We start from the raw sequence: 27,964 nt of genomic DNA on the forward strand, positions 1-27,964 counted from the left end.
TAGGGAGTTATTTCAGTCACATCTGGGAGGAAGGGTGCAATGTCTGCATGTGTCTGGCTTTCTGGCTGCATATTCTCAGTGAAAATAAGCAACAGCCATAACAGCCAGTGGTTTTCTGGCATTGTTATTCAGCAGATCCCAAGGGGCTTTACAAAGGAGGCTGATGCTATTATTCTCAGCTTCAGGTGGAGAAAACCAAGGCACAGAGACGTGAAGTGATGTGCTTAGGGTTACCCAGTAGGCCAGTGGCAGGGGCAAGAGCAGAATTCAGGTCTCCTGACTAAATAGAGATAATACGTTTAACCCAGGGTGCCAAGGTAGAGGCAGCTGGGACATAAAGACCAAGTTTGGGCTGAGAAAGCATCAGAAGCACTTTAGAGGTCAAATTTTCAAAATCCTGTAGTGGAGGGTTAAAGGATATCTCCTCCTATCTCTCTTAATAGTTGAGCTTCTGGATGGAGCCAACTTTCTCATAAGCCTCAAGAAATTATGGGAAAGTAAAATGAAAAGTGGTGGTTTTGACAGGGGCAAAACTGAGAGGGGAGCCTAGCATTGGATCATCAAAAGGTGCTGCAGGGCAAGCTCAAGGTGCCCTGCAAAAGTTAGTTGGATCTCATTTCTCAACAATCCCCTTTTTGCCAATTAAGGGGGAGGGGGGGACGGACGGACTTGGTGAGTTTTAAAGGGAGTCACGTTTAGTTCTCTTCAGCTGGAACGGAATGAGTATGGAACAGGGTCCTGTGTGGTGAAAAGTCCATGGGAAATTATGTGAAGGCATGTGAGTTTATCCTTAGTCATCCACAAGGGAAAACAAGAGACAAACAGTTACAAACAGAGAATAAATGAATAAAGACTAAATAGGATGTTTCACGTGTGCTATATTGCTGATACTCGCCCTTCACTACTTTCCACTCTTTTCCTACCATCTCTCTCCTTTCCTGAAAGAGTCATAATATGCTAGCCTAGAGGCTTTCAAACTTTTTTCACAGCATATGTACCACCTTTTAATACAGAGATTATCTTGTGGATAGTTCCTTTGCCACTTTCATTTGCATAAAATCCTTGCCGCAACTACAGCAATTATTTACAGGAAAAAGTAATAGCATGGAAGTTATTTGCTATACATTAGCCATCTTTTATAATAATGGAACAATTGGAAATAAGGCTGTAAGCAGTGTGTCACGAGAAAGCTTTCTATGGCCCTGCATGAGACACCAGTAGCATATGAACTGTTGTTTCGAGACATCTTATGTTATGGATGGATAGGTTGAAACAGTCAAATCTGACAGGGTTCATATAATCATTTACTTACCCTTAGACTATCACCAGCCCGGAAACTCAGTTCATCTTCTCCAGAAGCATTGAAATCAAACTTGGCAACGGCCTCCATACTGTGTTCTGGTGATAGGAAAAAGCTGAAAGAGATTAAAGTTTATCATTGCCTGTAGGACTCTGGGTCCTCTGAGTCTGGCTTGTAGAAGAGGTTGTATTTTCCTGTTCTGGAGACTATGAACTGGTGTGCTGATGCTGCGATCTCTACTCACTCAGGGTGCCAATGGCACTGGAATCAGACTTTTGGGTTCTCTATGACAGAGCCTAGGTGGGAACATTTGCTGAAATATAACTCATAATAGTGGTTTGCTTTTCATCAAGAAGGCTCAGAACAAACCAAAGCATTTGCTCTTTCCTATGGACCATTCTTTCCACCCAGCAGTCTTATAATGGAAGTTTGCATACTGCATCCAACTATACTGATAGTAATTCTGACTTGGTTTTCAGTAACCACAGTGCAGTTAAATTACTAGTCCCTCATCCAGCAGAAGGATGCATTTGTTCTCTGCACTGGCCTACTCATTATCATAGACAGATGCAAACTATGGATAAAAGGGGCATCCTACAATAAAAAAACATTCTTTCTTGCACAGTGGCCATAATATTGAATAAAGAAAGATTGGCTGTTTCCTAGAAAGTCCTGGCATGCATAAACCTTGATTTCCAATGATAGAAAGATATTTGTGCAGAAAGGTTGTATTCTCTGTTTTGATGTTTATAGAATACTAAATTGCAAATGATGCCATTCAAGAACTTTGCCTCATTGTCCAACAGTCAAGATTTCAGGAGCCTGAGTTCACATTTCATACAGTTTACTAATTATGAAAGGTACAAGACCAGGGTTTGGCAACGTTGTTGGGCAAAGTGCCAAAAACACTCATAACCTCGACTTGTAAGATGTTGGCGCACTGGGGCGGATGCGGGGGAGCTCCATTGTGCCCAATCTTTGTTCTGGCAGTGCAGCCGCAGCCCCTACCCTGCCATCTGCCCCCAGGCGCACATGCACCCACTGCCAGCAATGAGCTGGACTGGGGATCTGCAGACCCTGGTGCAGCCACTTGCAGCCTCCCAGCTCTCTGCCACACCCGGTCTGGGTTCTGGGCAGGCTCCTGATTCCTGCCACGGAGCCTGCGCTACTTGCAGCAAGTGGTGGGGAGGCTGCAAGCAGCTGTACCGGGGTCCACAGAGCCTCAGCCCAGCTTGTTGCTAGCAGTGGGTGCACACACACGTTGGGGCAGAGAGTAGGAAAGGGGGTGGGAGGAGGTTATACTGCCACAACAACGATTGGGCCCCTCACGTCTCCCCTGCCATCTGCCCTGAGAGGCGTGTGCCAAGCAAAATGCCTTTGCATGCCATGCTCTGGCACACATACTGAAGGTTGCCTACCCCTGTATTGGACCAAGAGCCCTGAAAACCAAAGTCTCCTTTTAATCAACACAGCAGATGTAGGATGGGAAGTGGCAGTGTGAACTTCACTTATTCACCATTTCCTGCTAAGGAAAGTCAGATGTGCCATCAAAGAACCATCTTTATGATCAAAAGCTCTTTGCTTCTCCTGGCCTACAGAAGTTATGGACTGTCAGCAGAGGCTGCCAATAGCAAAGCAGGAAGTAGCTCAGTGTCAGTTGTACTGGTGTTTTTTGTGATGTAGGTAAACGTCCTTCTAGGAACCAGTCTGAGGTCTGGTCAGCAATACAAAGGAGGCTAAGTTGGCAAAACTTCCCTTTTGGAGGCAGCTGTGCCATCAGAGGAGATATTCTGCCAGATTCACTTCTGCCATTCAGAGAGGTGGTGCAGCAAAGGCAACAGAAAAATCTTTTCTGCTCCCATGTGTTGTGTCTACAGTGGGGCTCTGCCGTCATAGCTCTACCTGCACAGCTATGGCGGCAGCAGCTCCATAATGCAGATAAGCCCTGACATGCTTTTTGTAGTTAAATTCATAAAGTCACCCAACAGCTCTCACATGGGAATAACTTTTAATCTGAACTAACCTGGCTGAACTGGACGCAGTGACCTAGAAGTCAAGGGCTTCATATATCCTATCTACCCTCCCTCCCAAAACATCCATTCTCCAAACCAGGAAGATCTCTAACTTGCCTTAGCTGAAGAACTCTTATCTAGAGGATGCTAGAGAGAAACCTCACTGACAGCTTCTCTACACAGAACATTGTTTCTCAAGTTGACTGTCATACCAGGATTGAGACAGATCAAAAAGCAAAAAGTGCTGGCACCAAACAAGACTCAGAATTAGGCAAGCAAAATGTTAAGTTTTTCAAACTGATGAGCCACTGGAGATTGATTCTGAGAATTATTGTCTCATTCCCAAATATAAAAGGATTTTCACACACTTTCTTCTGGATTCTTTCAGCACTTTTGTTTTTGCTGCTTATTTTAGGTGAATCTGTATTCATGTGACTGAACATAAGCCAGGCCGAACTGAAACAAGGTTCTTGGCAGTCTGCACACAACTCTGCCAGCTCACCATGCTCCTGTCTTACAGAGATATGTGTTATTTAAGTCCTGGGACCTCCCATACAGCTCTACAAATGTAGCTCAATCCTGACCTAAAGCAGTTGTGCTGCTCTAGACTGCAGAGTTTTGTGAATTTACCTTAAGTATTAATAAAACAGTAAAGTGGTGCAATTCAATGTGCTTCAATTGCAGCTTGCAGCTTCCCAGCTATTCCAGTCCTGTTTGTCTTCTTTTCTCTCACCCCACTGATGCCTGAAAGCTTGTCTAACAGCTCTCCCAACTATACAGTTGGTCCAATAAAAGGTATCACAAAAAATTCTTGCCTCTTGGGTGTTTCCTGGACCATCACAACAAAACTTCAACCCTATCACTCCACTTACTGATGTATCTTAAGGTTAACGTTTGACACTATTTGTTAAGCTAGTCGTGGGTACCCACACAGATCAGCAAATGCACCTCAGTTGTCAGCAACAACTGCCTGAACTATTCCTGTTCTTGACATAACTCTGTTGATAAAACGTGACCTGTAGGTATCCTCAACTGTTCTGGCATTGGGAGTTCCACAGCCTTCAACCTGTGACACCAAACAATTGCTTGTGATAGTAATGATTATGATGCAAATGGAGGATTAGGATTTTAAATGGAGGAATGTGTTAACCTTTGGGTGAACTACAAAATCAAGTATTCTGTTTTTCATGCAAAGGTTTATTAGTAATAGAGAATGACAGAGAAACTAAAGAAAATAACTGAGACCAAAGAAAAATTGCTTTAATATGGGGTGTTTTTCAGCATTTTATCTTTGATGCACTGAACTGTTGTGTAAGGGTCACAGCCAGCAATAGAAATACATCTCAGAACTCTTAAGTATAGAGCATTAATCACATCTTGAGTAAAACCAGTTAAAACCCATAAACTCTGTTTGAATACATATCCATTCTTTGATTTCTTCCCCTTAGTGGAATTATCTCAGGGATTCTTTTGGGTGGGAGGGGCAGAGCTAGTTTCATTTTTCAATTTCCACACAGTTAAAGGCGATGCTTTAGACATGACCCCAGGAAGGGAGCAGCATTTGGGAAATGGTTAAAAACTCCTTTCTCACCTATTTTCAATTTCAGCGGTCCCAACCTCAGGGATAGACCGAGAGACAGACACCTCTTCAAACAATCTAACAGATGGATTAAATGTGCTTTTCATTGCCAGAGGCTGGATTTAGAAATGACTCAAATACCATACACAGTGTTGGCTGTGTTGATAAATCAGCACTGCAGTAATACCATGGCCCTAAGCTCTTCTCCACCAAATACTAAAGTACCACTGGCCAATAATCCTGTCTTTGAACTCCAGCATAGCACTTTTCATCACCTGAACTTCAAACCAGCCCTGAATTTCTGATCTTTTTCTTCCTCTATTTGTCTCTCTAGATTCCTTATACTGCTTAGGTCAGTTCTGGGTCTTTATAAAAGTTTTCCTGGTAGGGGATCATCCACCCTCTCTGCATCAGCATGTACCTGATGTAATGTCAAAAAAAGAAAAAAAATCAACTCCCTGCTGTTTGTATTTTTAAGCACTTTTTATCCCAATGGATATCAGAGCGCTTGGCAGACTGTGAGCCAAATTCTATGTTCTCCATTAACTTTACGCTAACTAAGAAGAATTTAGTCCTGTGTATGTTGTGTAAAGTGAAAATCACCCCCGTACAGAAGGTTAACACAAAACTTATGCAGCACCGAAGTCAGCCTTACACCCTATTTTGAGGCCTGAATGTGAAGTTCCAAGCACAAAGGGATTGTGATGTTTTTTTGCAGAGATATGAATTTTCTCAGTGGGGAGCAACCCTTCATAACTGAAACGCAGAGGCAAACAGGAGGAAATGCAGCTGCCCTTCTATGTTATCAATACTACATGAGAGTCATAAGAGGAAAACTGAAAAGAATCTTTATCATTTGAAACTACAGAGGAGGTACTTAAGGGCAGCAGGTTAAATTCCCGGAGGTGGAACTTGGCCAGAATGCTGAGGCTGAGCCTCCCATGTTTATAAAAAGGACCAGGGACTATTTAATGACAACTATCAATCAGGTGTTAAACCTCCTCTGAAAGGTAGCACCCCTAGTCATACAGCATTCCCTCTAACACTATGCTGGGGTGCAAGTGCAATAGAAATGACTCAAAGGAAAGAGAACCACCCACTGAGCCACCAACACTGCTTACTGCATGGCTGGGGTTTTATCTGGGAGCCTCTCATTCAATTATTGTCCAAGCTCAGGTTTGCTTAGCCTGAAGTGATAAGATCACAGCAAGGGGGCATGGCTGCAAGCAGGAGGCCTATTCACAGGTGACAACTTTAACAAGCACTTGATTTTTAAGCCTGTGGCTGGTATATGTGAGGCTCACAGCTTCATTGCAGTGGGGGCTCATCAAGGGATGATCATAAGTGGAATGTGCTGTTGTGTCTTTTGGCTGCTTCCAGTAGCAACCTGTTGGTCTGATGGTAAGTGGGTAACAGTCCTATGTTGAAGATCTATATCAGAACTACAGGTTGATAGTCCAACCAAAGTACCTGAATAGGGAGCCACAGATCTGGAATGAGCTGCGATATTTTATATATAAGAAGTATTGTTGTTGTCAGCTAACTTGCATTCAAGAGGTACCAGGAAATATTCTGCTCCAAAAATGCAAACCTTTGTTGCCCAAGTTAATGGACTTGCTCCGTTAACTGTTAGTAGCAATTGTGCTTGATTTAAAAAGAGGACTTAAGCACAGCAACCCATAACTCTACAAATAAATAAATGGAGAAATTCATAGCACCAAGGTACAGGAATGTATCTGGTAGCTATGTTGGTCTGAGACAAAAAGAAATGCAAAAATCTAGACTTCTTGGTTCAGAGATGGTACCTCTTATTAGACCAGCTAAGAAATCACAAAAAAGTTACCTTTTCTGCAAGCTTCTGGGCTCTCACACTCTTCATCAGGCTCAGGAAAAATTAAAGATGATTTTAAAATTAAAATTAAACCTGCCAACAAAATGTCCCCATAGGTAGGAGATAAACTTCATTTTGGATTTTAAATTTCATTGCTGAACAACAAGAAAGATTTCTATATCTCCCTGCTTGCCATCTGACACCTCCAGAGAAGGAATCCTGCTTGATCTGCACAATAAAGTGAAACTCAAAGACACTGTCATGGATTCAGAGGGATAGACTTCCATCTTCAGCTTCCTCTGTGCAAAAATGAAGTTTATTTCCTATGTATGGGGACTTTCTCCATCTTTAATTTTCCCTAAACCTGATGAAGGGCATGTGAGCTCGAAAGCTTGCAGAAAAAGATATTTTTTTGTGATTTCTTAGTTGGCCTAATAAAAGGTATCCATCTCTGAACCAAGAGTTCTAGATTTTTGCAGCACCAAGTTAGGCACTCAGGTGGCCCTATATAATATGTGGGTAGTTCTACCTGTCTAAGAATTAGATCCAGAGAAGTCAACATGTTGTGTGGGGAGCCACCAAAGCAAATGCTGATGGCAAATGTGGTTGGGCATAAAACGGTTTATGAATCTAGGCCAGTGGTGTCAAACTGATCTGGCCCTGTGGGCCAGATGAGTGGTGCAGGGACAGTCAGTTGTCTGAATCAGGGCCATGGACCTTCTCTCCTCCAGCATACAGGATCTGGCACCCACTTCAGAAATGGCCTGGGATGATCCTGGAGTGGCTGGGATGGGTGCTATGTGTGACGCAGCCCAGCTGAGAGTGTGTAGGGTGGATTCCAGACCAGTCAGAGCAGGTACCACGCTCGCTGCATTACATGCAATGTCTGCTCTGGGCATGCCACTGTCCACAGCACCTGCTCCAACCAGCTTGGGACCTGTGCGGCACTTGGCGCTTGCCAGGTGCCACATGTAGCACAGGTCCCAGACTGGCTGCAACAGACACCATGTGCAGTATGCATACCAACGTGGGTGCCACATGTGGTGCAGGCCAGCTGAGGCAGGCACCATATGTAGCACAGTGTTTGCTCTGGCCGGTCTGGCATTCATGCTACTTGCTCCTGGTGTAGTCCCAGAGTGGCGAGAGCAGGCATCACATGTGACGTGCATCCCCAGGCCTGTCTGTGGGGCTTGTCCAACATGTGCTGTACCCTGTGTGGGTCTGCTCAGACCCAGGGGCAGCACTGGGGGCTTGACACCCCCCATATCTAGGCTATAGGGCAGGAGTGAGCAATTATTTCAGCTGGAGGGCCACTTAATGAGTTTTGATGAGCTGTTGAAAACTGCACACATACAATCTTTCAGAAGATATATTTTTAACAAATTATAGATCAAAAAAATCAAATCATATACTAAAAAAGAAACATCTACTAAAATATTTTAATTTTATTTTAAAAAAAATATTTTTGTCCTGATTTATGTGTTTTTGAGTAGTGTATATAGAAGTGACTGCAAAATAAAGTCTTACTCTTGTATGTTGTGGGGGGGGAGGTGTGGGGGGGGCATGTGTGGAGTGTGTGTGTGTGTAAGGAGGGATGTGGAGGGTATGTGTGAGGGTGCGTAGGGGGGTGGGATGTGGTTGTGTATGGGTGTGGGTGTGTGCGTGTGTGGGGGGCTGCCTGCATGCTAGGTGCCGGAAGCTGGTGGGGGGAAAGAAGGGCAGGGGGGCAGGAGGCATGAACTCACCAAGGTGATGCAGGTGCAAATGCAGTTCATGACCCCCCATCTGGCCCACAGCTGCCCCTGTGGCACTCTGCATGGGGCTGAGAGGCTGCCTGGGGCAGCCCATGCTGTGCTCCCACCCTCACCTTCCCCTGGCCCCAGCCCAGCCAGCGTGCACAGCTTTCTGGTGGGGCTGCTTATGGTGCAGCTGCAGCCACTCAGTACTACTCAACACCGCACTCCCAGCCAGGTGTGGGGGATGCTGTAGCCAGGCAGCTCCTGCCTCAATGCGCAGGGCTCCAGTTCCCAGCTTCAGCTCCAGCTGTCTTCTACCCACTTGGTCACCCACAAGTGGCTGCACATTGCACAGGGGAGGTGGAGTAGGTAGAAGGAGGTCAGGAACTGGAGCCCTGTGTGCTGGGACAGGAGTTGCCCAGCTGCAGCTCCTCAACCCCCGCCTGGCTGGGCATGTGGTGCCCAGCATGTGTCCCCATGGCAACTACTGCTTCCCTGTGCTACCTGCTGCCCAGATCAGCACAGCAGGAGCAGGAGGAGCCGCTGGAGGCAGGCGGAGGAAGCTGAGCAATGCCCAGGCAGTTGCAGTTGTACTGGGAGCAGCCCCACCAGGAAGTTATGTGTGTTGGCTGGAGCTGGGGCTGGGGCTGGGTGGGACCATGGTGTGGGCTGCCTTGGGAGGGACTCGGCCCCATACGGAGTCCTGGGGGGCACCCTCAGGCTGGATATAGTCAATTGGTGGGCTTCCACCCGTGGGCCAGATCTAATCAGTTGGTGGGCCAGATCTGGCCCGTGGGCTGTATTTTGCCCAGCCCTGCTATAGGGGCTCCAAATACCACAGGTCTGGTTTATTACAAATTGACAAATAATGTGCTGATCTAACCTATTCAGTACAGCAGCAGAAAGTGGCCATACTTAAATGCACCAATTGCGCTCTCTCTCTCTCTCTCTCTCTCTCTCTCTCTCACTCACACACACACACACACACACACACACACACACACACCAGCCTTTAGGGCTGGTCCAGTGTCTGTCCTCACCAACTGACACACACACACACACCAGCCTTTAGGGCTGGTCCAGTGTCTGTCCTCACCATCTTCACAGTTTTAAGGTACATTAATTTTCATGCCTTACAAATGCTTGGGACATTATGTTACAGAATTGGAGGGAGCTGTTTTCTTTATGTTTACCACTATAGGATCTAATGAGCACCCCAGCGAGAGGCTTGCTGTGAGCCGTCGCTCAGCCCAGCCGTCTGGTAAAGTAAAAAATTGGCTGCTTTCCTGTGAGCCAGTCAAAAGCACTTCATGAAAATGCCCTGGTTTTATATGTCTTTATTGTCAAGCCATAAAACAAAATGGCTTTTCTACTCATAAATAACAATGAAAAATAAGATGATGACAAACCCCCAGTGAGGAGAGATGGGAGCTGATTTTATCATTTCCCCCTCACCAGTGCCATAGGGCCCCTTAAAGGATTTACTACTCTGTTCCTGACAGGTTACCCGTTTCCCCATGTGCATTACATTCCCATCACAGCTGTCCCTGCCTGAATTCGACTGATAGGTGAATATTCACAAAGATCTCTGCAGTAACCTTAATTAACAATGACAAAAAATTTGGAAGGGATAGAAAACCTCATGCTTCACTGTTTAAGCCCATCTCTAACTGCTAGAGGCTATGATAGGATTTAAAATGGCAGGGGTCAGACTATCCCTCCTCCTCCTGCTTCAGGGTTCTTACACTTTCCTTTAAAGCATCTGGTTGCTGTTGGGGATGGGATACCAGACTAGACGGACCTCAAGGTTGGTGTAGTCTTGTGACTCCTGCATTCAAAATGTGCAATTTGGAAGCGTTTGTATCTGTTTGGGTTCTTATCTGAATGAGCCAAAGTAACAGAATTTAATGAAACAGGCCTGGAAATCTCATAAGAACAAGCTTCCTCACAACATTTTCATAATCTCTTGCTTCTGGATGTGTTGGAAATGTCAAGGGAAAAAGCTGTTTTGAGGATGTTTTAGCCCTTCCATTTCCTCACCTAGGAATGCAGAAACAGCCATTATCGTGAAATAATTTTTGGAGGACAATAAAAATACAGGAAATATGTTGCAAATCCAACAGTTTTGATTGATGCTTTGAGGAAGGTTAGTGGTTTAGATTTTGTTCTTTCTCAATCCAAACTGACTCACCCTAATCTTAAATTAGTTTATCTCATGGAAGTAAGACTGTCAAGAACTAAAGAAATGGAGTGCAAGTGGGAACTTGGAGCTGAGGGGGATTCTCAACTGCTCTGCTTTGTAGTGAATAATAATTCATTGGCAATGGAGGCAGGAGTGTTTGGCTGTAAATCCAGACAAAACTGAATGTTATGAATGGGAGCTGTCCGACCCCTCCTGATCTCCCATCTATTCCTGTCCTACCCTCAGATGTGTTCCATGCACAGCAATTCATCCTTCCTCACAACTTTGCTTTCCAAGGATAGATGCCTCAGCTGTCTACAGTGACAAGTCATTAGTAGGCAGTTATTTTTTCAGTGAGGAATCAAGTGCACAAGGCAGGAGGTGTTATGCATGCTTCTCTGCAGAGCTCCACCAGTATACTATCTCAGTGCAGATTAGCTGACCTCCTGCTAATATAGATTCTGCCTTTTGTACCACAAGCCCTGCATCTGGTACTCTACCTCCATTCTTTCTATTTGTTCAGCCCTAGAATTCTCAAACAGCTCAGTCAGTGTAATACAAGCCTTAAGTGCAAACACCCTCTGGTATTTTAATCCTGGACCTCTCACCATCACCCTCAAAATCCATGTTCAGCTCTACTGATGTGACAAGGCCTAGTTTAACCACAGACTTTGAAATAGTTATGCTAAGAGGGGTACAAAAGTCCCTTCTATTACCAAAATAAACTGTAATTGTAATTGTATAAGCACCTTTATACCACTAAAACCACCTCTACTAGGGGATGTACAGCTTTAAACCTATAACGATATGGTTTAAATGGTACACTTTGCATGTCAACATGGCCTTAATCCTGACTGGCAGTGCAATTTGCCATTCAAATTAGGCAGTCCTTCCCCACAGCTCTGCTAATTCATCTCAAAAGATACCCCCTGCCATTTCAACTGAAGAATCTCTCTGCACTTCTGAAGGATTTTTGTTTTGAAATAATATGTTGCAATGATCCTCTAATTTCATTTTTTAAGGAGCTACTGCCAAACTTGACAAGAAAAACTATTTTCTCCCAATCCTTCTGAACCTGCCAACTTCTCTTTTGTGTTACTGTTCCCATCACTCCTGTTTACTGAATTATTAGTGCCTCACTAGTACCTTATTCCACTCTAAAGGGTTATGTCCTTGGCCTCCTGCATTTGTTGGGTAATTACACTGAGCGGCACTCATGACATCACAGCTTATCACCTTGGCAGCAACTGTGAGATCAGAGGAAATGAACTAGGACAGAACTGAAGGGATCAGCTCAGCCGGAGATAGAGGATTACAAGGGAGAAAGTGATGGTTTGACCCTTTTTCTCTGTATCATTTAGTAACCAACCAGTCTTCTCCATTTCTGTTATTTTTCCTTAACTGTGTCATTGCAGCCCAATAGTCCAGACACGAACAAGTGCGTTGCACCTACTGTGATGCCTCATATTTTGAGCATATCCAGATGAAACATGTTTCCTTTGCCATGCAGGGGTTTAGAAAGTTTTGGAATAGGAGGATAGTTAATTAGAGCTTAGTTGTGAGCATGACCTACTTCCAACCCAGCACCAGTCAGTCACTGCTCCCCTCACTGTGTGGCTGCTTCCTCCCACCTTCTGGCCACCACAAAGTTGAAGTATCCTGCCATTGCCAACAGGGCCAGACACAGGCATGGGTGAACCAGGTGGCTGCTGGAGCCTGGACAGAAAGGGGGCCTGAAAATGGCTATTATTCTTATTCTTATTAATATTATTATTATCATCATCTCTGGTGAAGGGGGGCCCAATACTAAAAGTTCGTCTGGGGCCACCAGGAGTCTAGGTACCGTGCTGACTGTCAAAGTCCCCTGCTGCCAAAATGCTGCAGAAGCCCCCTGGATCCATGGGCTGGATCCTGCCTGTGGGCCATAGGTTGCTGACCGTTGCACAAGGTGAATGATGCATGGATCCACCACAGTTCCCAGGGTTGTCTAAATAGTAAGCTGGTTATAGCCCAGCATCAGTGCAGGACAGGTCAAATAGAGGACCCATGGCTTCCAGAATGTGATTTCTGCTCAGTAAACCCTGATTATTCTTTTCTGGTTAAGACCAATTAACAATTACTACTGCTTTGGGTCATTCCTTCAACTAGCATAAATTGGTATAGCTCCATTAATGTCTCTGAGCTGAGTTATACCAAGTAAAGAGCTGGGCTCATGGTTTAAAATGCACAGGACCAATTCTATCTTATAGCACTCAAACTATGAAAAGTACCTGCAGCAGATGGGCTTCCAGTGGAAAGGAAGAAGGTAAGGATGACGCCTTCCCTTTCCAGACCTCTTTGTTCTCGCCTCCTAACAGTAACAATGAGAAAAGCCCCCACATTCACAATGAGAGCTAAATATGGTCCCCTCCTAATACTAAAGACAGACTTAGAAACCAGAGCACTAAGGATGACAATTGATTTTGTCACCGCAGTATTCCCTGATATTAATTTGAACTGCAGGTAAGCTAAGCGGGGGTGGCATGGCCATCAGGACAAAATTAAAATGTGCTGCACGGGCGGCTGATTTTCTTCCCTGCCATCTGTAGAAGCGGGGGAGGAGGGGGCACAAAGACTCTTTTTTAGAGCTCAGAACCCAAGCCTAGAGCACTCAGCCAAATAGGCCCTTGCAGGATTTAAATTATCCCTTTGATAAGCACCCTCTGTTTCACTGGGTTTTTTCAAGCCTCTGTCTGAAGCATGGGTAGGGTGATCTCTCTCTCCCTTTTCCCTCTCCTCCCCCTTCTCCTCCTGTGCTGTACCCCTTTAATCATGATAAATATATTTTAACTCGCTTGATTAAGTCAGCCAGACAATGTGCCTCTAATCTGCAGTGATCAGGGCTCTGGAATTGCAAAGGCAAACCTGCTGTCTCTCTATCAGACAGAGCAATAAGGGGTCGCTAATACAGCCCCCATTAACTACTTCCTGCAGAACGAATTTTTCCTGACTGCTCCTAAAGAGTAGGCACTTGAGGAACTCTGCCTGATGTGAACCTGTTCAGAATGGTCTCTCTTGCAGAACAGGCAAGCTTCCCCTACCCACCCTCCATACAAATACACAAAGCACGAAACATAGCCACTTCCTTCTACACAGAGGGTTTTCTTCTTTTTTTTTTTCTCTCATAACCGCTTATCTAGCTAACAACCTCTCAATTTTTCTTATGTTATTTTGTAACATACTGGCTGGCATGCCTTTCAGTGCAACTCAATGTTATCAGAATAGCGATCATGTGTTTCAGTGCGTGCACATCTACGTAAACTTATTTGCTAGACAGAGCATATGTGCTTCACAGTCATAGAATTCAAGGTCAGAAGGGATGGTTAAAATATAACATAAGTACAAATGCACATCTCCAAGTTTGCTTTACATGTGCAGTATAGATTATGTATATAAATAAATGTGTGTATCTGTGTGCATACATGTATTTGTACACACGCCTATCTATGTGCATATGCATCTGATGCCTGCTTGCAGCAACACCTGATAAGCACAACCACCTCTTATCAGCAACATTTCCCTTGGGAACATTTTCCATACTATGTATTCAGAGGACACTCTATACAGCAACAGCTAATTTAGGAACAGCATAGCACCAGGGCACTGATATGTTGCTACTCCCAGACACTGGCTGTATTCTAGTAACCTGTTCTCTGCTGTGGCCTATCTGGGACACAAGGATGAAGTCCAGGGAGCAAAGGTAGCACCAGGTGACCTCTGCAGCCTGTAGAATCCAGGGGTTACATAGCACAAGCTAGTGTACACGTAAGCAGCTTCAGAGCTTGACTGAACTATGCTAATTGCTTGAAGCTCCTGTGAGCCACTCTGGCAGCAACAACCAGCTAGATACAGAAGTATTCTTCCCATGCACCTTGTTTCAGAGGCTGGGATGGTACAAGTGATGCTACGCTTCCTAAGTATTCCTCTGCTCAGAGAGAACTCTCCAGGGGCTAGTTGCTGGACTTGTGCAACTAAGCCAGAGTGAAACAAGGATCTGGCTCTTTGAGGCACATTTCAAAAGGAGTTCAACATCTAATACTAGGTCATAATTTTCAAAGGAACCCAGAGCCTATTAAAGCACCTAATAGGGGCTACATTTTCAAAAGCACTCAGCACTTAGTTGCTCCCATTTTGACACTTTTGGCCAGATTTACAAAAGCACACAGCACCCAACATGCTCTTCTGAAAATATAACCACTTACACTGATGCATAACTAAGAGCTGAGCTCTTTGGAAGATATGAGTACATGTATCTGCCAAAGCTTGAACCTGGACATCTTCCAGGAGCACCTTTTGGGGGTGGAGGGGAAGTGGGGGTGGCATTTAGCAAGTAAGATAAAGTTGCGGTATTGTTTAGGGAATTGTTGTTATATACACATATAACTCATTTACTACTTTATCTGCTTTTATAATTTTTTTTTTTTTTTTTACTGTAAGCCACCATGAGCTTTTTGGGAAAAGTGAAATATAAAAATACATAAATATCTGTTCCTGTGTGTACACTGTATGTGTGTAAAGGAGCTACATTAATATATATCTTCATATATTTCGTAACAAAAAGTAAACCCGTAATTACATATGCTAAAACAGGGAAAATGGTATTTCGTGTTTTCAGGATCAAAGGTGAGGAAACATTCCCTTCATTAGGTTCAACTGGCCAGATGAAGAATGGAAGGTTTTCATTCTTGTCTGAACCAACAGGTATCAGACAACAAAGAAGATAAGAGTACTAGGTATACTAAGCCAAATCTAGTAAGGCACATTCAATATTCCTATACAGTAAAGATGTCAGACTTACGGCTTGTGTCCTGTGGAGCCATGCCATGGGGCCATGGGGCTTGTAGAGAGTCTGAGAACTTGGGAGTGGGGCAAGTGGAGACTGGACTTGCTACTGAAATTGAAATTCAGGCTACTGAATTTCCCACTGAAGTCCCACTGGCACTGTATGTCAACAGCAGAGGGTGAACAGCGGCTGTGTTAACCTCTACTGCTGTCCCCACCGTTTGCCTCTCCCCACTTTCTGGATCTGGCCTAGGAGGGTGGGGGCCCAGGATAAGTTACATACTTCTGTCTTAGAGGAACAAAGCATATTGGCACACGTGGATATAGCATGTGCGAACACGGTAAAAAGCCTATTAGCATAGACTGCTAGGCACATACTATCACATTTCAAGTTAGCAACTACACGTTTCACCATCTATGCCAGCAGATACTATTTTGTGTAAAATGGAAAACAACAATATCATAAAGTGCTATTTGTCTCATTGTGTAAGAGTCACTCTAGTAGCAGAGACAGTTGTGCAAAACCTGGAACTCTGCAACTACAATTACAGTGCGTGCCAGCAGATATAATTTTGCAGAAAAGTAGAAGCACAGTTAACACAGTAAGAAAAAGTGACATTGCTTTACCTATGAACAGTAAGACTGTTTCTGCACAAAAATGCATCTACCTGTACAGGTTGTGGTTTATTATTGCTAAGATTTTTTTTCCTTTCACGTCTTTTTCTTTATCTATTTTCTCTTTCCTCTTGAATAACAATTCAACTAAGATTAAACATCGTAACTTAGTTCAATAGAAGTTTAAGAACATAAGCACAAATGCGGGAAATCCCACAATGAGGGTTTTCACGGTGATCCTAACTTGGCCATGTTGTAAATACTGGGCTCATTTTGACTGTTAGTTATAGTTCTTCTGGGAAGGCTAGTCTCATGTTAACTACTAAGGAGCACATTGAAAGAGAAATTATCTATCTATCTATCTATCTATCTATCTATCTATCTATCTATCTATCTATCTATCTATCTATCTATCTATCTATCTATCTCTAGATATAGAGATATGTGCCATGTGGTAGAATTAATGCCACTGTAGTAACCTTGATTTATGAATGTTCCTACTCATGTATTTACATCCTCAACTTCAATGTTTGATTTGTCTCAGATATACTTCATGGACCCAATTTCTGCACCCTGGAGGTAGTAGTGGCTAAGGTGGTGACAGAAGCAGCTGTTGTCCTTGAGTCCCCTCAAAATTGGTGCCTGGGGCTGATGCCACAGTCACTGAACTCTGATTATTTTACAGCTAATTCTCATTTAAACATAAAAACAGGGCCTCTCTACAATGGGTGTGTAAAAAGGCCTTGGCGTAAATGAAAGAAAGCTGGTCTATGTGGGTGCCAAGTACTTCTGTCTATCAGGGGTTTACAAGTAATTAATTAAAATAATTCCTTTGGAATTAAAGTAGCCACTCCAAGAGTTGATGCAATTCTTTTTCAGATTAGACGGTAAATATGGATGTTTTATTTTTACTATTTGGGGGGTTTGTGTATGAACAGAAATTGAACAAATTCAGCTAAAGGAATAGCATTAATTTAGGGCTGGTCTATGCTTTTTTTAGTTAATTGGCATAAAAGCAGGTTGTAAATTTCAAGTGCAGTAGCTGCTCCTGACTCACTCCATGTGTGGATACTTATTGTGGACTTAAGAGTGCTTAGCTCCTGTTTATCATAATTCAAAAGTGGATTAAACTAAATCAAAACAAGGCTCTTTTAATCCAGAATAAGTATGCCCATACATGGAGGCATTCAGGAATATTAATGACAGAATAATTCTGTGTGTAGGTAAACTCTTAATTAAACCAATGTAGCTTCTATGTACAGAGCAAGCCTTGGAGATTCCATGATTCCCTCTCTGACACTGCAAGCAATGATGTTGCAATCATCACAGCAGTCAGATTAATTGAAGCCTTATTGTGCAACCCCTGCATAATATGCAAAAGACAATCACTAATCTGCTCCATCTGTGAGAAGGTGATCAATTTGCTTTGCTGAGCAGGGAACCACAAGATCTCCAGACCTCTTCAACAGACTACATGTGGCAAAAGGGAACTCTTTGCAAAGGTTGTGAATGAGTCATTCGACATTTCAGGTTGACTGAAGTTGTTCTGCTACATTTATTTCTAATCTTGATGTGTTATCCACTTTTGCTTATTAAACAGGATGGGAAGAAAGAGATTGAAATTATTTGTTACAATATACATATGCAAGACAGATAAGGCATGAATCTGTGTACATGATGAATGTATTTGCATGTCCATCTATTCATGTGAGTGCCAGGATGCAAACTTTGATTTTCTCATTGTGTGTGTAAACTAGGGTGACCATATCGCCCGGTTTAGCCAGGACAGTCTTGGATTTCAAAGGCTGGTTCTGGCTGGCTGTTGAAAATTATAATGGGCATCCTGGAAACACAGAGGTGCGGGGCACAGTCTGGCCAGGAGTTGAAGTGTCACAGAGTGCCTTGCAGGCAGGCAGGCAGACAGGCAGGCAGGCTGGCATCACTGCCTGCCCAGCAGACAGCTGATTAGTAAGAGCATGGTCAGGGGAGGGAGGGGCACTGTCCCAGATTTCCCAGATGATGTCCTGGATTTCCGGGATTTACATATGGTCAGCCTAGTGTAAGCAGGTGTTCTGCTTGCATGTCTGAGGACAAGCACATCTAAGCTTGTATGAATGTTTGTGAAATTGCTTATAAGTGAACTGTATTCATGCAAAGGGATACACACTTCACACCTCTGAGGAACACGGGTGCTGGGGGTGATGCATGCTTTCTGTTCAGATAGGTAAGAAAAAATCTGAGTGTCTATGTAGAAGTTTCCTCAGTGTATACAGGTGTACTATGTGTATGCACATGGATTAATGCATGTTCATATTAGCTTGAGATGGAATACAGACATTCATTAAACATTCAGCAAGAATTAAGCATACATCTAGGGAGTCCCAAGGAAAGGACACAGATCAAAAAAATCAAATCCAACCTGACCTAAGATTAAGTTCTTACATTCCTGATTAGAATCCTAAATAAAAAGTGGCAAGTTTGCAAAGACTTTGACCATTTGCACCTCACATTGAAGCCTGTGAGCTGGGGGTGGTCAACAGACTGGGAATGAAGTCTTTTTTTAGCTGGGTGCCTAAATATGGGCTTGGTGGCCTAAGTTTATAGATACACAGGTTTAAAATTCTAGACAAACACATTTGCACTGATTTTACAAAACAATAGGATAGGATGGTGACAAAAGCTTTTTGAAATATAACATCGGAAAGAATTTCAAAGGGCAGAGGACTTGAGTAGCTAATTCAGGCTGGGTCACAAGATATAAAGAAGGGTTTACACAGAAGATAGAACATATTCTTGTTGATGAACTCTCTTTCTAAAGCAGTGGTTCTCATTTTTTTTCATACCAGGACTCATTTGTAAACTTCAATGGCCAGTTCCGACCCAGTGGCCCTCACTCCCAACCTGCTGCCCCCAGGCCCCAGCTCCACAGGGTGTGAGGCAGAGTGTGTGTGGGGCAGGGATGGCCCCAAGCAGCCTCTTGCAGGCTGTAACTCTGCCAGCCTGCAAGGGAAAAGCCACGGCTTCCCATGTTTTTCTCTTTTAAAGGAGAATCCATTTTTTAAGTTTGTTGATCCATTTTTAAAGTTTGTTCATGACCATTTAATATATTCTTGTGACCCACTTTTGGGTTGTGACCCACAGGTTGAGAAATCCTGTTTTAGAGGACAAATAGCACGTGGGTGGGTCAAAGGGACCACTGCTGGCTAAAAGTAACATTAATATTTTATACTAAGCATAGAATGAATTTGTGTTTATAGCAGTAGATATACAGCATGCTATCCAAGTAAAGGGCACTGGGAAGTTCTACATTATTATTAGGGATTTAAATGTCTTTGTTGCTAATATCACAGATCATTAAGGTTCACCTGTTGTTAAGTGTTATTGAATTTTTCATCAATTCTGCCATTTATCTATAGTGCACTTAGCCTGGTTAATGAACTGGTCAGCTTCATTCTATGTTTAGTCATTTGTTCCCAATGCTGCTGTTTTGAAACAAGAGGCTTCAGGAGGATATTTAAATCTAAATACAAAATTATTATTATATATTCATGACATTTGTATTCTGATTGTTCTATAAATTTCATCTTCCCTAAACCTAAACATTGGGCCTATTAAATAAAGCTTATGAGAGAGAACATTATGTTCTGGTTCAAAACATTTAAAATATATTTTGTTATTTATTTTAATGACAGCAAGAAATGTATTATTTTAATGTTGACCCGGTAATAAGACCATGCTTGTACTGGCTTTGTATAGCACAGAAGGTGATATAAGATATAGGTCCAATTCCAGATTATTACAATTAGAGAAATACATAGTTAATTTTAGCCATTCCTATTCTAAATCTGCTTATTTGGGTACATAAGGGTCTTTAAAGTGGTGGGAACTCTGGATGTCCACTGAACTGGTGATTAAGCAGGGGGAACTCCATACAGGCAGTGGATGAAAACTCACAGGCAGCACGTAGGTGGCCAGTGGGGCTGTGAGAAACACCATCATTTTGTTTTGACATTTGTTTTGACATTTTGAAGGGACAGTGTTTTTTTTGTCATTTCGTTTCATTTTGAAGCACTGTCCCGTTTTGTTTCATCAAAACTGTTTCGCTATTTTGACTCACTTCACTGTTTTGCCTGCAGGCCAGAATGGGGAATCATGAAAATGCCTAAAACATTGTAATTCGTTGCCTGATTCAGATGAAAACTGCAGGGATGGTAGCCCCTTCTGAGGACATGAATCCTGCCAAGTTTCAAGGAGATAGGTGCAGAGGTTTCTCAGAAACTGCACCTCAAAGTCTTGAAAGCAAAATATACCGTCAGTGTCAGTGTCCTGTCATCTGGTGCAGATCTGGGGGCTGGCACCCTCGGAGGGCTGTGGGGCTCTGCCGAGCTCCTTCCAGGGGTACATCCCCCGGATCTGTGCCAAATGACAGGAGGCTGCCGCTGCTGCCTGTGATCAGTGCTGGACGCAGCCCATGCCCAGCTTCAGGCTCCATGGAACTCAGCCCCGCGACAGGAGGTGGAGTGTAGCCCTGGCTCTGCCTGCCTCTCGCCACTGGGCTGCGCTCCAATTGGCTCTGCTAGTCCCAGGGAGCTTAGCCTGGTGGTGGGAGGCGGGCAGAGCCAGCACCGTACTAGAGATAACATTGGATAACATCTTCTGCAGCTGTTTAGCATTCTCTATGCAGGGCAGACTCAGCAGCAAGCAAGCCCTACCAAACCAAACCAAACCAGACCAAAGACTGTGGAACTAGCATGACTTTTGCAATTACCGTGCTGTTCATCCTGCTTTCATGTTATATCCCCTTCCCCCAGCTCCTTACTTGTCTACTTAGATTGCAAACTTTTGGGAGCAGGGACCATCAAATTCTCTACGAGACAGACAATCAGCTGGTATATTTTGTCAGAGATCAATGCAGTTAGGACAGTTCATACCAGTTGTGAATTTGCCCTCCATGTTTGTACAGTGCTGAGAACATTGGTGCCTCATTCTAAGTCTGTCCATTGGCACTAATATAATAAAAGCAACCCTTTAAAAAAGACCACAGACACCCTGAAAATCATTTACCTACAAGATGTGAAATAAATGAGACAAGTGTTCTAGTCACTGTGTGCCTTATGAGATGCACCTTACAAGGCTCTAAGCAAAATAGCATGGTATTGTATATAACTGAATACTAACCTTCAATATCAGGATCATGTATTCTCTTAATGCACACAAACAAGGCCATAGCTTTATGGTTGTTATATCCTGATTTCTGACTGCTTAACAGTCTAATCATATAATTTATTATCATTGTTTTTAAATCTGTAAATTTATTTTGAAAGAAGGAGGAAATGCCAGCATGGAAAACTATTTGACAGGACTAGCGCAAGATGATGCGTTACCACATACCTCACCAGCCCTTGCAAGGAGCTCTTCCTCTACGTACCTTAAAAAGTCTGCAGAAATAAAACCTCAAGAACTGCAAACTTTAGGAACTGAGCAGCTTCTACCTTTCAAGATGCACAGAGAATGTGGGTAGAAGCATGGCAGCCAGCAGTTCTCTGAACAAACAGTGAGCCTCAGACTTTTGGAAATGTTCCAAAGGTGAAGTCTGCCCTCATGTAGAGGACTAAGAGAAGGCCCAAGCACATTTTAAGCAAAATTTAAATCTGTACGAAAGGGCTTTGTGGTACTTAAATGGTTAACAGGACTTGCACTGGCCTTCTGCCCAAGGATGAATTTCATTTGGAATCAATACATCCAAAAACATCATTCATATTTTACTGCTGCTTTCTAGATTAAAAATATATATAATGTACACTTGCCACATTCTGTTGTGTTCTATTTTACACCACCATTTCTTCTAGCCCTACCTTATTTAATTTGCTACAAGATTTGAGATTTTTATGTTCAGTTTCATCATTATACAACACACTACAAGTTATTACAGTTTATTAACTTTCATGTATTTTTATTTAAATTTTCAGTTTTTTTCAATTTAAGTTCTATAAAATAATATGCACAAGAGACATAACACTCAAAATGTCCCCCAGTGGTCTTGGTTCGGTGTACCTCATTCCTGAGTCCAGCTTGGACTTTGCACAAATATTAAATACTCATCACTTCAGCTGGTCAGTGGTGTTTAGCACCAGCAGAAATCAGACCAAAGGTGTCTAAATCTGGGCATTAAAATGTGAGAAAATGTGGGTCCAATGTTTATTAGTCTAAGTCAAACAATGTCCCTGTAAAATACCCTTCCGCCTGGCCTAAGGCTAAAAACACAAAACAAAAACCCCCCCAATTTTAAATCAAATCACAGAGAAACCAGAATGGGTTGTTATAACAGGAATGAACAATAGCAGCAGCTCAATTTGCCCACAGGAGAGTCCTAAGCACTTTACAAACTGGGGATCAAATTCAGCCCCAAGATATTTCTGTGGCACTGAAAGGCTTCATGATGAGGTACTAGTGTGGGCTCTATTTCTTCCATAGCTTCATCCAGAGTAGTACCTTCCCCATCACTTCTTATTTATAATTGTTCCTACCATAAGTAAATTGATGCAAGGCAGCCATCAGTGTACATGCTACAACATGCTGACCATGTATTCTGACCCCCAACTCCATCTTGAATGCCCTTCCTGAAGTTCTGTACGTGACCACCTCTTTCCCCGTCTATGCGTTTATCATTCCATCCAACAATGAAGTTTACCCTTCTGTGGGGTGGGACACAGCAGCTCTTTAGGAGTGCATAACAGCATTGCCCAGCAGTAAAACAAATGCCCAGTTACCATATTTACTCGAATATAAGACAATCCCACAATAATTATATTATATATACATGGAAATTTTATAAATTTATTATAACTCTCCAGGTACCGAATCACATTATTGGAGCCTTGCCTTGTATGCGTCTCCCTCCCACTGCTACAGCAGGAAAAATAAACCTGGGTGTGGGGTCAGGTAACCTCCTTGCTCTTTGCCCCCCTTCAAACTTCTTCCCCCTGCAGCCCCTTCCCATTAGACCTTGCTCTCCCCAGACCACATGGAAATGAAGGGCAAATTTGAAAACACTGTCTTTGAAATAAACATGCCTATAGTAATTTGCATATTACTAGATAGATATTATTGATAGACTTAGTTCATGCAGAATTGATGCATTTTACTTTTTCTGAAGCTGCTGCAAGTTTAGCACAGGTGCTCCATAAACACATGTTTAAGCAGCACTTTTGTATCTACTTATATATAGGACAAACTTTTTTTAAAATTTTGTTTCAAGGGCCAAATCCATTCCAAATTCTGTTGGGCAAAGCCCAATAGTCAAGTTTCAAATTTTGACTGAGCAGATCTCAATCATTCAAGTTTGTGTGTGTGGCTCTACCACTGGGCAAGTATCCTCCCTCCCAGACCCATCAGACTCCCCAGATCCATGGCAGGCATCCTATGTGCAAGCCCCAAGCCCAGAGGCCACTTGTTCCTAGCCAAAAGGCTGAGGAACAATCAATGGAGGAAGCATGAATGTAGTCCCTTATTGCCACAACATAGTGCAGTTGAGCTTCCTGCATTCAGTTGAGCATCCTGAGGCAGCTTGCTGGGAGTGCAATAGATATGTCTCCCCCTGGAAGAAACACCTTAGGGAAATTGCAGGGGTCAGCTTGCCCAGAGTGCAAGGGACAGACCTCACCCTGGAAAAACCACCTTGTTGATCACAGTATCTCCCCTGTCCGGCTTCTGTAAAAAGTTGTTAATATATGCTCAAAAGATCCAAGATAGAGGGCCATGCCCCTGCTACAGAGGAAGGCAACATCCCGCCCCCCCACCCCCCCGCCCCACTATACTATACTATAGCAGTGGATGAGATGAAGCTTGGGACCCTTGGAACACTTCCAAAATGACATAAATGAAACCAGAAAAAAGGCACTCTAATTCTGGTATAAAAGTGCTCATATGAGGAGATGTACTAGTACAAAAGCAGCAGTATAATTATACAGACATAATTATGATGGCAAATTTCCCTACGTAAACAAGCCTTTAACCTGTCTATACCACAGTTCCCAGTCTATAAAAGGAACATAAAAAGCCTTCCTTTTTCCTGCTCTTTGTCTGTTGTGTTTTTAGATGGAAAGCTCTGTGGGTCAGGGACTAGTTCTCACTGTTTTTTACTGAAAAAATATGCATGTTCTTATATCAGGATAGTTATCTCTGTGTAAAATCTGAATGGAGTACTTACCTTGATGTAGCTACTTAAGGGAAACCCTAAGTGAGGGGTACTCGGTTGACCGTTAACTAGCCATGTGAAGGTAATGCTATTTGTGCTTCATCTCCACTAGACTGTGCATTCAGGGCACTTCTATGCATGCCATTAATGTGCAGCAACAAACTCCACAGCTTCTTGTTTCAGAGTTTATTGCTCCCAGGAAGCTCCCAGGCATGTCATTTACATGTACACCCAGAGTGCAGCATATGGAGCTGGGTTAGAGTAAACCCTGGCTGTCAGAGAACCTGGGAAGTCAGCCTGCCAGCCCACGGCTGTTCTGACAAGGTTCAATGTGCCGTGGAAGGGCTGGCTGAGGCACATAAGTGTCTCAGCACACGGCTAGCCAGCAGGCAACTCCCACATCGAACCATCCTCGCCCCAGACAGCTGGGTCAGTGTCTACATGTGCGCTGCTGTGCACAAAGGAACTCCACAGTAGGGTAGTACTTATATTTACAAGTACTGCAGCAGGGTAGTACTTACTTATATTTACAAGTACAACTTATATTTACAAGTACTACCCTGCTCCAAAGTTTTTTAATTTTCTGCACCCTAATAGGGGTGTACATGTAGATGCAGAGACTATTCCTGCTGAGCTAATTAGTCATCTCTGCAGTCTTGCGCCCACTGATAGCCATCTTGAATTAGCCACTTTGTGGCTAAGTATGTGAAAATGTACATATTTTACAGTGAAGACGGTCTCTAGCGTGTGTATAGTATCAAGTCACAAATTCTGTTAGGACAAGGAATTTCAACCTTTTTAAACAAGTGTACCCCTTCTGGTGGCGGTGGCTGGACAGACGGGGGTGGGCTCGCATACGGCGGCTTCCACCACCACCCACCACTCCGCACTGCCCATTTTCCTGCAGCTGGTTGCATATGCAGCTCCGTGGGCTGCTGACAGGCCTCATGCCCGGCCAATTGCACACTGCCCATCAGCAGCCTGTGGAGCTGCATGTCCAGCTGGTCATGGGAAAGTGGTACATGGAGGCAGTGGCGCAGGGCAGTGGGTGGCACAGGGCAGTGGGTGGTGAGCTCCTCCACCCCATGTCCATTGCAGAATAGTCCTCCTTGCCATCGGCTATTGGCCAAGGGCGGTGACCCGGTGGCCAATCAAGAGAGTGAGCTGGGGTGAGGGGCGGGGAGGTGCCGTGGTGTGCCACGTGGGGCTGGTGGTGCTTGGCAAACCTCTCCCTTTCCCCCAGGTAAGAGGTGAAGTGTGGGAATGCACTGGGGGAGACATCACCGCCGTGACCTGGGCGTGCTCCATCCCTGCCCACCCGCACGTACCCCCTACAACATTTCCAAGTACCCCTAGGGGTACACATACCCTTGGTTGACAACCCCTGTGTTAGGGTATCCAGGTGCTGCTGTAATACTGATAATTAATAAGAATCCAATATCTTTGGATGCTTCATGAACTGAGTTGACTCTGAGAACCTTCTGAGGTTGGCCCACTGAAAATTGAGAATAATGTCCTTCTAACCCACATGACTGCTGCTGTTAATCACAGATGACTAACCTTCCCAGACATCACCCTGCAGTAACTGCGACCACATTACATTGACCTCAAGTGACAAGAGAAGCAAATTTGAACAAAGTCATACAATGCTTTTGTGCCATAAACAAATTGACTAATATACATTATGGAGGCACTAGTCATGACTGTGTAGTGACAGCTGAGTTCTGCATTTAAAGCAAATGTGAAAAATAGAGTCTTTCCCCAAATTACTGAACATAATATTTGAGCATAGAATTAATTTTATGACAGTTTATAAGGAAAACTGTTAAATAATTTGAGATACAATTTATTTTAAATACAGGCTCTTTAAGGACCTGAGCACTCTGTGTCTGATATTTTGCTTGTCTAAATGCTTTTTATAATGGAACATCACAAGCTCTTCATTATAGATAATACTGACTGAAATATTGTGCAAAGTCTTTAAACAATTTCAAATGTAGCCCAATAGTCTTTCTAGTGCATTATTTAAAAGTTACTTCTTCAAGAGAAGCCAACATGTAAGCTTTTCCTTTATAAAGCTTCACAAAAAGACCAAAGGCTGCCACAGTTAGAATGCCCCTCTCAAAACGACTCCTGACTCCCACTGTGATTCTCCATGGGACTAATGCCACAGGTTGCTCTTAATAACTACTCTCTTCATTCACCTTCTCCTCATGGTGCTGCTTTGTACCTCCTGACAGCAGAAGGGGGCAACCATTTTTCATGAGGCAAACTTAGCGTGACTCCAGTTAGAGAGGCCATTTTGAAGGATGATATCTTAACTGTGAGAAACCTGTGGTCTCAGTTCCACTGAAGACTGCCCTGTAGTGATTCTAGGAAGGAAAGGGGGAAAAAAAACTTCAAATCCTCAAATCTAACATGCTTAAAAAAAACATTTATCAGTGATTTGGTACCACAAACACTGAACTGCCTTGATCATAATCACCTGGTTACTGCATAATGTCATTACAAGGAAAGGAGAGGACTCTGTTAAATCATTTAGTCTTGCTGTGTTGATTTAACTACTTTGAACAGATACAATGGTAATGCACTCTATTGAAAATCAATAGGTAGGTAGACAGACAAAATAAAAGGAAATACCATACAAAGTCAGTCCATTTAGGTAGCAGTTGCACGTGGTCACTGCTCAACATTATTCAACAATGAGGTGCTTATACAAAGCCTGGGTAATCTTAAATAATTTATAATACCTTGCATTTTTGTAGCCTCTTTCTACTAAGAATTGTGAAGCACTTGACAAGCATTAATGAATTGTGACTCATGACAACTCTTCGAGGCAGAAAAGTAGGGCAGGGCCAGATTAAAATATCATTAACAGCAAGGGGAATCAGTAGACTCTACATTGACTTTGATGGAATTACACTGGCATAATCTATATAAAACCCTTTCTTTCTGCCAGTCCTTCCACAGCATCTGATGAAGAGGTTGTTGTTGCTCATGCAAGTTCATGCCTCTCTGAACCAGTTAGTCTCTAGCAGGGTGCCACCCTGCCGTCCTTCTACTTGACATAATGGTGATCATAATCTTGACTGGCTGCTGTTGGCTGTACATATACGGAGAAACCAAAGCAGAGTGGTCACATCGTGTTTATACACATTTGAACATATCCTAACATAAGGGCAATAAAATATCACACTTGGGGGTGTAAAATGACCGCTTTCTCAGGTGAGGAAGAATTTGTTCTACTCTTCTGTACAACACTATACAATTGTCTGACAGCGGGATGTGTCACCTTCCTCAGAAACATCAGTCATTGGCTACTACTAGAAGTAACACATTGGACTTTACGAAACAATAGACTGATCTAGCATAGCAAATCTCATGTTCAAACACACAGATAGAGAGCCTCCAATTCCTTATCTTTAACTCCCACACTCATCTGCATTACAAATAATTACTAAAGCACACTTATGCACTAGGCAATTAAAAGTGTCCATCAGCATCCCGGGTAATCCCTTTTAAAACCTTGGGGTTGTAGAATGTTTCTCCTGGGATAGGACTCACTGAATTTTACAACATCATGGCCTGGAAACATATTTAATTTGATTTGGTTCTTTATTTATGTAGCTAGATTTTTTCAAAAATTCAAAAAGGAAGGAGGAAGATTTGTGCGCTATGAGGGTTATTCAGT

At 43.2% G+C, this 27,964-nt stretch overlaps 1 protein-coding gene across 2 annotated transcripts in view; it reads right to left on the bottom strand.

Moving 5' to 3' along the window:
* Nucleotides 1-27,964, bottom strand: part of GRAP2 (GRB2 related adaptor protein 2) — a 50,637-nt gene that overhangs the window by 14,905 nt on the left and 7,768 nt on the right. For both annotated transcript variants that reach the window (XM_006264026.4, XM_019489626.2), the window contains exon 3: nt 1,313-1,415. In XM_006264026.4, the coding sequence (XP_006264088.1) occupies nt 1,313-1,390 (78 nt within the window). In that variant the 5' untranslated portion in view covers nt 1,391-1,415. The remainder of the gene's footprint in view (nt 1-1,312; nt 1,416-27,964) is intronic.

Source organism: Alligator mississippiensis, chromosome 4 (genome assembly GCF_030867095.1).
Source record: "Alligator mississippiensis isolate rAllMis1 chromosome 4, rAllMis1, whole genome shotgun sequence".
NCBI lineage: Eukaryota > Metazoa > Chordata > Crocodylia > Alligatoridae > Alligator > Alligator mississippiensis.